Source organism: Parasteatoda tepidariorum, chromosome 10, assembly GCF_043381705.1.
Source record: "Parasteatoda tepidariorum isolate YZ-2023 chromosome 10, CAS_Ptep_4.0, whole genome shotgun sequence".
Lineage (NCBI taxonomy): Eukaryota > Metazoa > Arthropoda > Arachnida > Araneae > Theridiidae > Parasteatoda > Parasteatoda tepidariorum.
In genome coordinates, this window is record NC_092213.1 from 82,709,376 (window position 1) to 82,721,758 (window position 12,383).

At 29.5% G+C, this 12,383-nt stretch overlaps 2 protein-coding genes across 7 annotated transcripts in view; one reads left to right on the forward strand and one right to left on the reverse strand.

The window, feature by feature from the left end:
• The window catches only part of LOC107455095 (tumor protein p63-regulated gene 1-like protein), a 29,164-nt gene extending 23,405 nt beyond the window's left edge, over positions 1 to 5,759 (reverse strand). For both annotated transcript variants that reach the window (XM_043043420.2, XM_043043419.2), the window contains exon 1: positions 5,573 to 5,759. In XM_043043420.2, coding sequence (XP_042899354.1) covers positions 5,573 to 5,759 — 187 coding nt within the window. The remainder of the gene's footprint in view (positions 1 to 5,572) is intronic.
• A 27-nt stretch (positions 5,760 to 5,786) lies between these two features.
• On the forward strand, positions 5,787 to 11,673 carry LOC107455077 (UbiA prenyltransferase domain-containing heix). 5 transcript variants are annotated; one of them, XM_016072531.3, is made up of 2 exons: positions 5,787 to 5,982; positions 10,539 to 11,673. In XM_016072531.3, the coding sequence occupies exon 2, from the start codon at positions 10,550 to 10,552 to the stop codon at positions 11,537 to 11,539; it is 990 nt and encodes a 329-aa protein (XP_015928017.1). In that variant the 5' UTR covers positions 5,787 to 5,982; positions 10,539 to 10,549; the 3' UTR covers positions 11,540 to 11,673. The 5 variants fall into 5 exon arrangements, with proteins under 5 accessions (XP_015928017.1, XP_071043175.1, XP_015927989.1 ...); XM_071187074.1 differs by lacking the exon at positions 5,787 to 5,982 and adding an exon at positions 6,057 to 6,101; XM_016072503.4 differs by lacking the exon at positions 5,787 to 5,982 and adding an exon at positions 6,081 to 6,485.
• The last annotated feature ends 710 nt before the right edge of the window (positions 11,674 to 12,383 follow it).

Genomic DNA, 12,383 nt, shown 5'->3' on the forward strand with positions numbered 1-12,383 from the left:
TCCTATATTATTATTGTACTAGCGCTATCAACAAATATCAGTAGCAATATTTACTATTTAATTTGAAAATTAATTTAATTAGTTGTAAACATAAAAAAAACTGAAGGTAACAACACTCAAAGCATGGCAATCCAAGCAGCAAAACAACTTGGAACTTCATTAGACTAATATTCATGGATCTTGGCTCATTAAGGGTTTAAAGGACCATTATTTTTACTTGATACTCACTTAATATTTCATAGTGTTTATTTGTCCAATATTGGCCCGAAATAGATTTGTCTGATTCGCCTGTTTTTTATAGCTACTTTTCAACCAATATCAGCCCTATGTAGAATTATCTGATTCAGACCACATTTTTTAATCCCTACTCAGCCAATATATTCCCTATATTGAATGGTCAAATTCAACTGATATATAGGCATTATTTATCAAATGTTGGTTAACACTTCAATTTAATTTTTAAAATACCACTTTTAACTATTTAACTAAAAAATATTTTTTTTTTATCATCTTTAAAATTTCAAAATCAAAATAATTCGGAGAAAAACATTTTTAATTTAAAATAAAATTGATGTTTTTATAAATTTTGAGTGAGTCCACAATTTGATTTACCACGCGAAAATCGGGTGACAATGTTAATTATAATAGGGTTATATATCTTTAATGAAGCTATAAATGATACATTTTAATTGGCGTTATGTTGGAGACAAAAGAAAGTTAATAAATTATTTTAAGAATTTTGAGCATGTCCACATTTTTATCTACCATTCTAGTTTTAGACATTAAAAATTTATTTCTTTTAAATTAGCAAGTTTACAAATTTTTTTACTCTTTTAACTTTGTTATTATTTTTGCTAGTTTTAATTCTTTTCAAAGGTAAAACTTGGATTTTCAATGTATTTTTCTGATTATTCTTTAATTCAAAATTCATCAACAGTGTATTTTCTGAAAACAAAGCAATATTAGATCTACTTTACTACTCTACTTTATGTACCCAAAACTTAAAAATAAGAAAAAAATTTAAATGTTTTTTATTTTAACCTCTTTTTTTTTTTACTCTCATTTTATTTTGAATACGAATATACGGTTTTATTTTGTTATTCAGAAACTCTAGAAAACAACAAGCATCCCCTGTGGCAGAATTTTTTCAGGCTTTCTGCGACATATCACTACAAAAGCAACAAATTCAACAACAAAAAAAAAAATTCGAATCAGATAAAACAAATTTTTTATTTGAAATATGTAATATTTTTTTATAATATTCTGGGCAATATTTTTGCATTTTGTAGGGGGATAACACACTAATTATTTCTTTTTTTGCATTTTGTAATTCATCATTACATTAAAAAAAAAAAGTGAAATCCTAGCAGTAACCACCGAAAAAAATATATATACCGATGACGAAATCACGCGAATCGGACTCTTCAAAAAGGGGTTACTAAGGGGTGTGTTTTCACTTCGAGATTCAGTCGTTGTAATAAATAATAGCATATTTAAAATATCCGATTTTAAAAACTAAGTGGAAATCAATAGTAATAACTGCATAAAAAAATAGAATGAAAACTTCTACAGAAAAGAAAACCAAGTTTTTTTTATTTCATTATTCTTTGTTTTTTATTATTCTCAAATGAGAATAGAAAAATCACAAGCATTTTTTTTCTCCACTATCATGTACGAGAAAGGCATCTTTTGAATATAATTCCGAAGGAAAGATAAAATATTTCAAAAATTTCTGCAGAAAAGAAAAGCAAAATTTTTTACTTCCCAAAGGAAAAATCTTTCTGCAAGAACTCAGCAACATTCTGCGATAGTGTTGCTGTGTCACCCCGATTCTGCCATGGGCAAGCATCTATTACAAGAAAATATTTTTTTTTATATAATTACTACAGTTTCCCAGCCGAAATAGAGTATCAATTTACTTAAACAGCATCTTGATACCTATATTATACACAGGGTATCTGCTACGTTTTAGATTTTCAAATCCATGTCTTTTCATGACTAATTCCGAGAATTTTTCATGACTTAACGAAGTTACACAAAAACACAGCAATAAATTTTTTTAAAAAAACATTATAATAACATTAATTGAAATGATTGTTATAACCAAAACTGTTACACTCTGCATCTTTATAATCATAGATTTCAAAATTAAAAAAAAAACAGAGTAAAGAAAGTGTTGAAACAATAAAATAGCTAAAAAAAATACCAAAGCAAATTTTTTTTTTCTTTTTTTTCCCACAGAATTATACTCTAAAGATACTTTTCTTGTTCATTGGAAAGGAAAGGAATACTCCTGATTTTTCTGCTCTCATTTCGGAAAAAAAAATTTCGCCAATGACTGGCCTGCTTCAGCTAGAATTTTAAATGGATAAAATAAAAAAATAAAAATACAAATAAAAATTCTGAAATCAAATTCGCTCTTGAAATGATGTTTTTTCTTTCATTTTTTAAAAGAACACCATAATTTTTAAAGAGCATGACAAAAACATTTTATATTCAAATAAAATATGACTGAGTGGTGATTTTGTTGGAAATTCAGATATTTGGAACAGGATGAAATTGGGGGGAGGAGATTCCATTCTTAAAAATTAGATTTTTCGGAGACCTAAATCCATGACTTTCCATGATTTTTTTTANTTATAATAAATAATAATATTATACAAATAATAATATTTATTTATTTGTAAAAAAACATTTATTTTAGGATTCTAAAATGAAAAGAGATCAAAAACTTTCAATCTTTTAAAAATTATTACCCTTATATTAATTATTAATATGTTAAAAATAATTTTTTCATGTAATGTATCAAAATTATTATTCCTTATGATTGAGTTAAATTTGTTTCAAGTATTTTGTAATAATATTTAATCAGCTATTTAGATAATTTGGTTTTTGCCGGTTTTTACCAGGTTTTTGCCACTGTCCTGGCAAAAAACCCTTTTTGCCGGCAAAAATTCCAACCCTGATTTTAATAAAACATGACTGATGTGTGTGGGGATTTTGTTGCACATTCATATATTCGAACACGATGAAATTGGAGGGAATGGTAAAATCCATTTTGAAAATTACATTTTTCGTCGACCTAAATCCATGACTTTCAATGATTTTTTTTATAAAAAATAGTTAAAACCATGACAAATTTTGTTCAATACCAAAATTCATGACTTTTGAGGTGCGCGGATACCCTGTATAGATGTACAGTGAAACCAGTCCAGTTGACCACAGGGTTGCCACAGTAAAAGAGGAACAAAAATAGTTGCTTTTAGTAGCCTCAAGAAAGAAAATAGTTGCCTAAAACTACGAAAATAGTTGCCTGAACAGGGTCAAAAATTGATCAAAAATTTGTTCAAAAATTACCCATGGCAAATCTTTAAATCAATCAAAAATAAATAAAAAGAAATAAGTCTATTACAAAAGAAAATACTAATTCTAAACATATTCCACTATGATATCAATACCATTGCTTAATATTTTCAATTAAAATAATAAAGAAGTCAAAGTAAAAGCAAACCCAAGTTCTATTTCATTATTCTTCAATAAAAATGATTTAAGATTTACTGGTTTAAAAATAATATTGTAACAAAATATTTTGCATAAATAAATTAAAAATTAAAAGAAAAAAACAAAAGTAGAAAACAAACCAAAGAAATGTTCATTTTCGAAGAAAAAAAATTATTACTTTTAAATTATTTGTTGAAAAGAAATTATGCTTTTGAAACATCATTAGACCGTCTTTTATTTAATTATTTAAAATAATAAAGAGTACTATTGACTAATGGTCAAATTCTGTACTTAATAAATGTAAAAATATTTTCTCTATTATTTTCCTTTTTGAAAATAAAATAGACTAAAGATTTACCTATTTGTTTAAAAATGATACTGACTGTCTAAAAAATTATTAAAAAAAAAAAGAGAATACTTTAAGTACTAATGTTAAATTATTAAAAAGCGTCAAATCATTACTAAACTCTTTATTTAATTTTTTAAAAAATTATTTGTTTTAACTGCACTACGCACATGGTTGGTGGCAATAAGTATGTGTCAGTGAGGGGACTGAAAAGTAACGTTCATTATTGAGAAAAAACTTCGCCAAGAGTAATAAAGTCTCCCAATAGTCGCCTATTCCTGAAAATAGTTGCTTTTTTAGCCTTTTCAGGCGAAAAAAGTCGCCATAGTCGCCTAAGGCCAAAAATAGTAGCAAATAGTCGCATTTTAGTAGTCTGTGGCAACCCTGTGACCACCATTATCAAAAGCCCAATTTATCCTAATTAAAAGGAAATGAAACATTTGTAACCTGACTACTTGTCTTTTGAACACAGAATTAAATTGAAATTCAGGTTTGTTACAGAAAGGTATTTTAAACCCTTCATCTCGGTATGATATTATAATGCTCTAATAGCATATGCTCATGCATAATAAAATTTTAAGAAATTATGAATGTTATGCATCATTAACAAAATATATACCTACATATATGTTTTTCAAAAACAATCAGTTCATTAATAAGATTATCTGACTAACATGAAATAAGAATGACGACTCATCCCACTTTATAAGTTGATCACCTGTCTAAGTTGACCATAAAAGCAATGCACTGCAATTACATTGCACTTAAACAGGTATCACTAGATAATATTCTGAGCAAATATTTCAACCAAAGAGTAGATTTCAGTAATTAACTAAACCATCATATAAACGAAATTCTTGCTCTGACTATAACATTTAATGCAAATTTAAATACTTACTTACAACAGATTCGGATAAATAAAACTAAGATAGGAGTTACCTAAAGCAACAGTAAGTCAATCACCTGCCTAAGTTGACTGCTAAAGCATAAGCAATGCACTGCAAGTGGTCAAATTACACAGATAACAGTAGATAGCATTCAGAGTAAATATTTAAACGATATAGTAAACTTTAATAAGGGGGATATTTCCGTATCCTGATCTGTCATGCCAACTACAATAGCCAAGGTGTCAAATAGATTTTAAACTTGAAATTTTTAAAAAAACAAACAAACAAAAACATGTAGATGTTTTGCCCGGGGGTAACGACGAGTTATACCTATCGAGTTAAGTCACTTACTGTGATGTTCGTTTAAGTTTGTCATGGGGCACTGCTCCAAAGCTTCCAAGCCTTGGCAATCATTCTGCCACAAATCACGATACAGAAATCTCCCCTCAATAAGTAACTAAACCAGAAAAAAACTCTTGATGTAATAAAAATATCTAACAGAAATTGAAACATATATTTAAAGTAGCCATCATATAAATGATTTTTCTAAAATGAAACTAAGATTATAAAAGAGAGGAGTCACCTATAGCAGCAGTAGGTTGATCACCCACCTAAGTTGACCACAAAAGGACAAGCAATGCCCCGCATGTAGTCAACTTACGCCGGTTTTGAGTAAATATTTCAACCATACGGTAAGCTTCAATAAGTAACTAAACCATCACATAAAATTCTTAATGTAATAAAAATATCAAAGGAGAGTTGAAACATTTATTTTAAACAGCTTTAGATGAATAATTTTTTCTAAAATGCAACAAAGATTAGAATTGAGATGAGTCACCTAAACCAGCAGCCGCTACCGATTCCGGTGGAGAAGTTTCTCGAGATAATGAGAGAGTAGCTCCACGAAACTCAGCCTCATTACAGTCTTCTAAACGATCGAAATCACTACTTGGCGAACTATTCGATATATTTAGGTTTCTATCATTATTTAAACCTACATCAGTGTAATTTTTTGAATTAGCCATAACGAAAAACGAAACCTGTCCCTATCACTTTCAACATTTATTTGACAACAATATGAATATTGTTGCCATCCGTATATTACGAACTATTTTTTTTTTTTAAATTTATTAGATAAATGTGAATTTTACCCCGAACGAAAAGCTTCTGAAATTTCGTAAAAGAATAATATGCCTATTTCATCATAAATATCTAAAAGAAATCTTTTATTTGGAAATTGAAATGCGGGTAAGGATCAATCGTAAAATCATATAAATAAATTTTTAATAATCTTAAACTGTAAACAGTTGAAAAAGTATTTCATTAAATAGTTTTTCTGTTGTATTTGTAAGCTATTTGTGAACGAAGTAAGATGAAAAATTTCGTACCGTATAAACCGTTCAAACCGTTGGTGAACCAAAATAATATTCGTGTAAAAATAACAACTCACCTTCACCATTGTAAATATGTAGTAAAAAAAAAAATTTACTATTTGAGATGAGAAAATATTTCTACTAATGATGAATAAACAGTAAATCTTAACTACATTTATTTTAAATGAAATATTCTCTTGAATTATAGTGCACGTACAACACTTAATTAAAGTTTTACTGAGGATGTGCTAATGTATTGCATTTAATTTTATTTGCAGTATTCATTACATATGTAATCGGAAAATGTATCCTATTAACATAAATGAGCTTTTACGATCTTTGAGCTTGCAGTAAACCCTTTCTAACGAATAATATAAAGTGAGTTTCCTGTTAACAATTTTTCCTTGTCTTCAAATCGCTTTCTTGATAAATTACAGCTAACATATTCGAATTATTTTTCTTTCCTTCAGTTTCCTATCAATAAAATATCCTAAAATGTATTATAATAAATTCCAGAAAGTACATTAAAAGTGAATGTATCTATATTAAAACGCATTTCAAATGTGAATGTAACATGCATATGCATTGATAGACATTGCAAAAGGTTATATTTGTTGTGTAATGAGTATACTCTTCTTCATTGTCACTATAATTATAACAGAAGTAATTAATTAAATTGTTTCTTAGAAAAACTAATGCTGCAAGATACTTTTTTTAAACAAGCTGTTGATTGATAGAGTTAATTTATTGATGTTACTAATTATCTGTTAAAAGTGTTATATAACATAGAATTAAGAAAGGAGGAAGCATTGTAGTGAATCTAGATTTCATTGGTTGAAATTAATGAATCATAATGTTTATCAAATTAAGGAATATTTTTTAGTTTGATTCTTTTCTATGTGTATATTTACTCATGTGTATGCATTGATTGTTCTAAGCAAAATAAATAATATTCCTAATGTATACTGACATCAGAAACATAGAGATAAATATAAATTTTTAAGCTACTCTCATATTTTTGTAATTTTGTTCTGAATTTTATGGTGCTTATGTGTTTTTTTTTTTTAAAAAAAGGAAAACTTTCACAATTTAACATTTATAGAACCTTTAAGAATTCAATAAATAGAAATATCTGAAGTATATTACAGTACAGAACCCGTTATCCGGAAATCAAAAAACCGGAACAAAATTCGATACATTTTCTCGCCATTTTTAAAAAGAATTTTTTTTCCTCGTAAGATTTTACGATTTTTCTTTCTTTTTTTAAAGATGTTTACCTTACCATCATTTTGGAAATAATCATTAGTGCATTACTTCATCGTTTTTTCTTATTTTTAAGATTATTTCCCAATTTTTTTAGTTGGGTTTAACAATTAAAAAAACGGCTTTTTGTAGCGATTCAGAAAACCGGAAAAATCAGTTATCCGGAATAGCGATGGTCCCGAACGTTCCGGATAATCGGTTTCCTACTGTACCAAATTAATATTGAATCTTATTTGGTACTATTGCTAGGTTGTTTTAATTTTTGGTTTGTGTGTAAAGCCTATAAATTTTTTTTCAATTAAAATAATATATAATTTAATTTTATATTAATTGAAATATGTATTTGGGGAGATTTCCGTATCCTGATCTGTGGCAGAATAATCGCCAAGTCTTGGCACCTTGGCGATTGTAGTTTCCGCAACAGATCAAGATACAGAAATATCCCCATGTATTTAATTTCTTTATATATATTTTCATTCTGTAAGCATTGCAGTTTTTTTTATACAGTCAAACCCCGCTATACTGAACCTTCAAGGGACCTATCTAGGGTTCACTATATCCGTTCCACAAACAATTTTAACGAATTTTTCTGAACTCTTTATTATACATTTTTTAAATTAATGACCAATTAAATGAAATACAAAAATGACTGGTCCCGTAGTGGACTGATCGTTAAGACACGGTTCCCAGCAGATCACCGAAGTCAAGCATCACTGGCTGCGGTCAGTGTGCGGGTGGGTGACCACTTGGATCAGTCTGCGTAGGGACCGAGGGTGTGCGGTATTGGTCCTCGTTAAACTGTGCTACCGTAAAGTGCTCGACTTCGCGCGCAGGTCGTCGGGCTACCGAAGCGGGGGTGCCATCCCCTCCGCAGAGGATCAAAATTGTGATGGCATGTCTTCGGATCATCCTCCGGGGTGTTTCCCAGACCGTCGCCGATAGCCCATTGTGCAGCTCTAGTGCGACGTAAATTAACAACAACAACAACAAAAATGACTGAAAAATAATACGTAGTAACAAGAAATGTGTTAACTTGATTTTCTTTTTTATTACTCTCCGTCTTGTGTACAAAAAAAAATTTGTAATCTTTAGCGGATGCAGGGAAAAATTTGTCCATACATCTGCCTGGGTTAGCCTTTGTTTAGGGATGGAAAAGTGGGATAAAAGAAGCAAACACGAAAAGAAAGAAAGAAAAATGCTTAACGCTACATTCCTCTGTATAGATGGTTTTAAAAATTAATATAAGTATTTATTTACTACTTAGACATTTCAAAATTATTTAAAAAAATGAAGAAAAAAATTAGTCGAAGAGAAGAAAAAGTTCATAATATCCAACTTCCTCACTTTTTTAGTTCACTATATCCACAAAAAATAACATTATGCATGTATAGCAAGGCACGAGCTTGAACGTTCCGTTCACTGTATCCGAGAGTTCACCATAAACCGTGTTCACTATAGCGGGATTTGACTGTAGTTAGAATTAATTTTGAAATGAACTTTTGCATTGTGTGGTGTGGTAAAAGAAAAAACTCATTTCTTTTCTCTCAATGATTATATAGATGTATATTTATTATTTTCATTTTTGGATGAATTCTAATACTTAATAATGTTTAATTTTCTGCAAATATATTACTAAGTTTACTGATAAAAGAAATTTAGCATTCAGAACACTAATGTTTATAAAAATAATTATCATATTTGCCATTAACATTTCTAAGTATGTGTTCATTAGTCGATTTTATTTAATCTATGTGATATATTTGTCCCCTTTATTTGTTTACAATTAATTCGAATAAATTTTTAATATGATATTACAACATGGAAATATATTTTATTCCCAAAAATCATTATTTCATATGACAATGGAGCTTTTGAAAAACATCCTTAAAAGGTGAAATTCTAAAGAAACTTTAGGCAAAATGTACACTTTGTTTTATTTTATCCCTTTCAAGGGCAGTGGAATAAAAACTATCCACTTATTTTTGACAATATTAACTACTGAAATTTTAAAGTTTTTATCTCTTAAACAAGGTGGTTTTTAATGAACCACTTTTTATTTTAAAAAATGTAAATATAAAGCAAATAGCCTCATTGTGAATGTGCATATCATGGTTTTCCTTGACCAAACCTTTTGTTTAAAATTTTCTGCTCAACAAAATGTTGCAACTAGGTTTGAACAAAGTGGCCATCCTTAATCTTTTATACAACAGCATTCAACCAATTGGCAATTCAGTGTTTCCCTAAATAATCTTTTTTATATCACAGATATTAGATAATAACATTTTAGAGGACTCAAAGCCTGTATATGACTTATATTTATTTTGTACAGAACAATCAATGTGTACACATAACTAAGAGTACTGACCTTTCAATTAAGAGTTAATGAGACGGAATGTTGGTTTTCAAGTAAGCAAAAATTAAAAAATATGCATTATAACATTAAAACAGAATTTTATTAAGCTTATGCATAACATTAATAAATATTTTAAAAAAATATTTCCTGTATGATAAATTTCAAAGCATGAGCTGCAAAGGTCAACATCACAGTCGATTTAAATTAAAAATAGTCTGGCACAGCATCTAATGTATAAAATAAGAAATAAAAAAAATTTCTGGGCACAAGATATAGATGTTTTTAAACCTTTCTGGTGCATTACTTTTGAACGCTCTAGCATGGAATTATCAAAGGTTAGAGAAATAGGAAAAGACAAAAGCTCTCCCCTTGATTTTGACGGGAGTGAGAAAGATCAGGTTAAAAGTTTTTATCATTATTTCTTCTCGTTAGTGATTATGGCAAATGGCGACGCTTGGCAAAAGCTTAGTTTTTTTTGTAAATACAACATTTCTGTTACTGTATATTTAATTAATAACATGTATATTAGTTATTGTTATTATTAAAAGTATCTTGCAGAAAGATATTAGTGCTAGAGAGTTTTGTCGTAGATAGCCCCAAAAAATTCTGCCACAGGGCACAATTTTTGGACTAAAAATATTTTTTAATTATATTTTCGGTTTCTTACTGGTACAGATTAAGTTCTGATAAACAAAAAATTTAATTTAAACATTTCGAAATTTATTTATACATAATATATCATGATTTATTCCCATATTACAATTTATAATGATGCTTATTTATATCGTTCTTAAATATATTATTTTTTCTTATAGGAAATTTCACTATGTCTTCAGTACAATGTCAACCAAATTTGCAGTTTCAAGACCAGGCCTCAAATCACTCGAATGACATCTCTTCAAGGTCGTCGAGACAGTCTACTTTTTCTACCTATGTGCACGCACTAAGGCCATGGTCTTTCAGTGCATCACTCACCCCCGTAGCTATCGGGGCTGCCCTTGCCTACAAATCAACTGAGCAATTTGATATTGCCATATTTCTAATCACTTGTTTGACTGCTGTAACTGTTCATGCCGCCGGTAATGTGGTGAACACCTATTTCGATTACATGAAAGGTATCGACACCCGGAGAAGTTGCGATGATCGAACTCTCGTGGACAAAATTCTGACACCAGATGACATTGTCCACCTCGGAGTCATTTTGTACACTTTAGGATGTGTGGGTTTCATCGGCACTGTTTGGTTGTCCCATGCCAAGATGGAGCACCTGGCACTAATTTATTTTGGTGGTTTATCGAGTTCTTTCTTGTACACAGGTGGCATAGGATTGAAGTACATAGCTATGGGTGACGTCTTGATCATCGTGACATTCGGCCCACTGAGCGTCCTGTTTTCGTTCATGGCGCAAACTGGCTACATGGACTTCTACACTTTATTCTATGCTATGCCGCTGGCGTTAAACACTGAGGCAATATTGCACAGTAACAACACACGTGACATGGAGAACGATCACAAAGTTGGCGTCGTCACACTTGCTATCCTTTTTGGCTATTTTGGCTCCTACGTGCTATACATTTTTCTTTTATTCACGCCATATTTATTGTTCTTTTTTCTTGGTTTGCGCTATAGTTTTTCCTTCTTCCTCCCCCTCATAACTCTTCCAGCTGCATTTCGGTTAGAGAGAATGTTTAGGGACCGGACACTGGAAAAAGTGCCCAAAGAAACAGCAAAGTTGAATTTGTACTTTGGATTGTTTTATGTTATAGCATGTGTCATGGTTGACAAGTATAAATTTCCCTACTTAGGTGTAAATTAAAATTTCTATTGACATTCATTTCTATGTGATCTGTCAAACGTGTGACATTTTTTACGATTCAACGTCTGTAAAGCAGGAATTTTCTGTTGACTTACTCGACACAAATGTTAATTTATTAAATGTTTTGATTTTAAGTCTCCTTTTATTAATTCACAGATCCTAAACATGCTAATTTTTGTTTTAACGCAAATATGTTTGTTACATTATTTCAATACTTGAAGTTTTATACAAAAGCATTAAAAAGAATAGCTTTTAACTTGCAAGACCATATTCCTCTAAGTAACTTTAACATTTCAATAACTAATCTTCCATTAATGTATTGACATAGATTAATTATGATATCCATTACAATTTTATTACTTCAATGAAAGGTTTGTAGTTTTTTTCTTTCAAATTACTGAATTTACTTCTATATAAATTATTACTTCATAAATATTTTCATATGCTTTGTTTTTTACTTAATAAAAGTTGAACATTTTTCCATTCATTAGAAGCTTCAACGTGTTATCTTCTAATGATGTTAAAACTTAGCAATTAGGCAAAGCCATTAACTTATTCAGCAAACAGAAAAATTAAATTAGGAAAATAATAATGAAACATTAATCTTATCACTAAGTAGAAGCTACTATTAATTTTTTAGTTTTATACTGTTTCATTCTGTGACATGTTGTTGATTTAATTTTATGTACAGTGCAAGAAAAAAGGATCACCTTTCCAGGTCACACTTCACGATTTAACTCAAACTTAATGGTTCAAGGGTGTGGCTTCAAATATGCTAATTAATTCATTAATGCAGACGATATTTCAAGTTCCAAAATCAGACACAAAAAAAGTTTTTTCTTTG

Excerpts from the sequence above, each read along its gene's own strand:
- LOC107455077 (XM_016072531.3), top strand. The coding sequence starts at position 10,550 with ATGTCTTCAGTACAATGTCAACCAAATTTGCAGTTTCAAGACCAGGCC.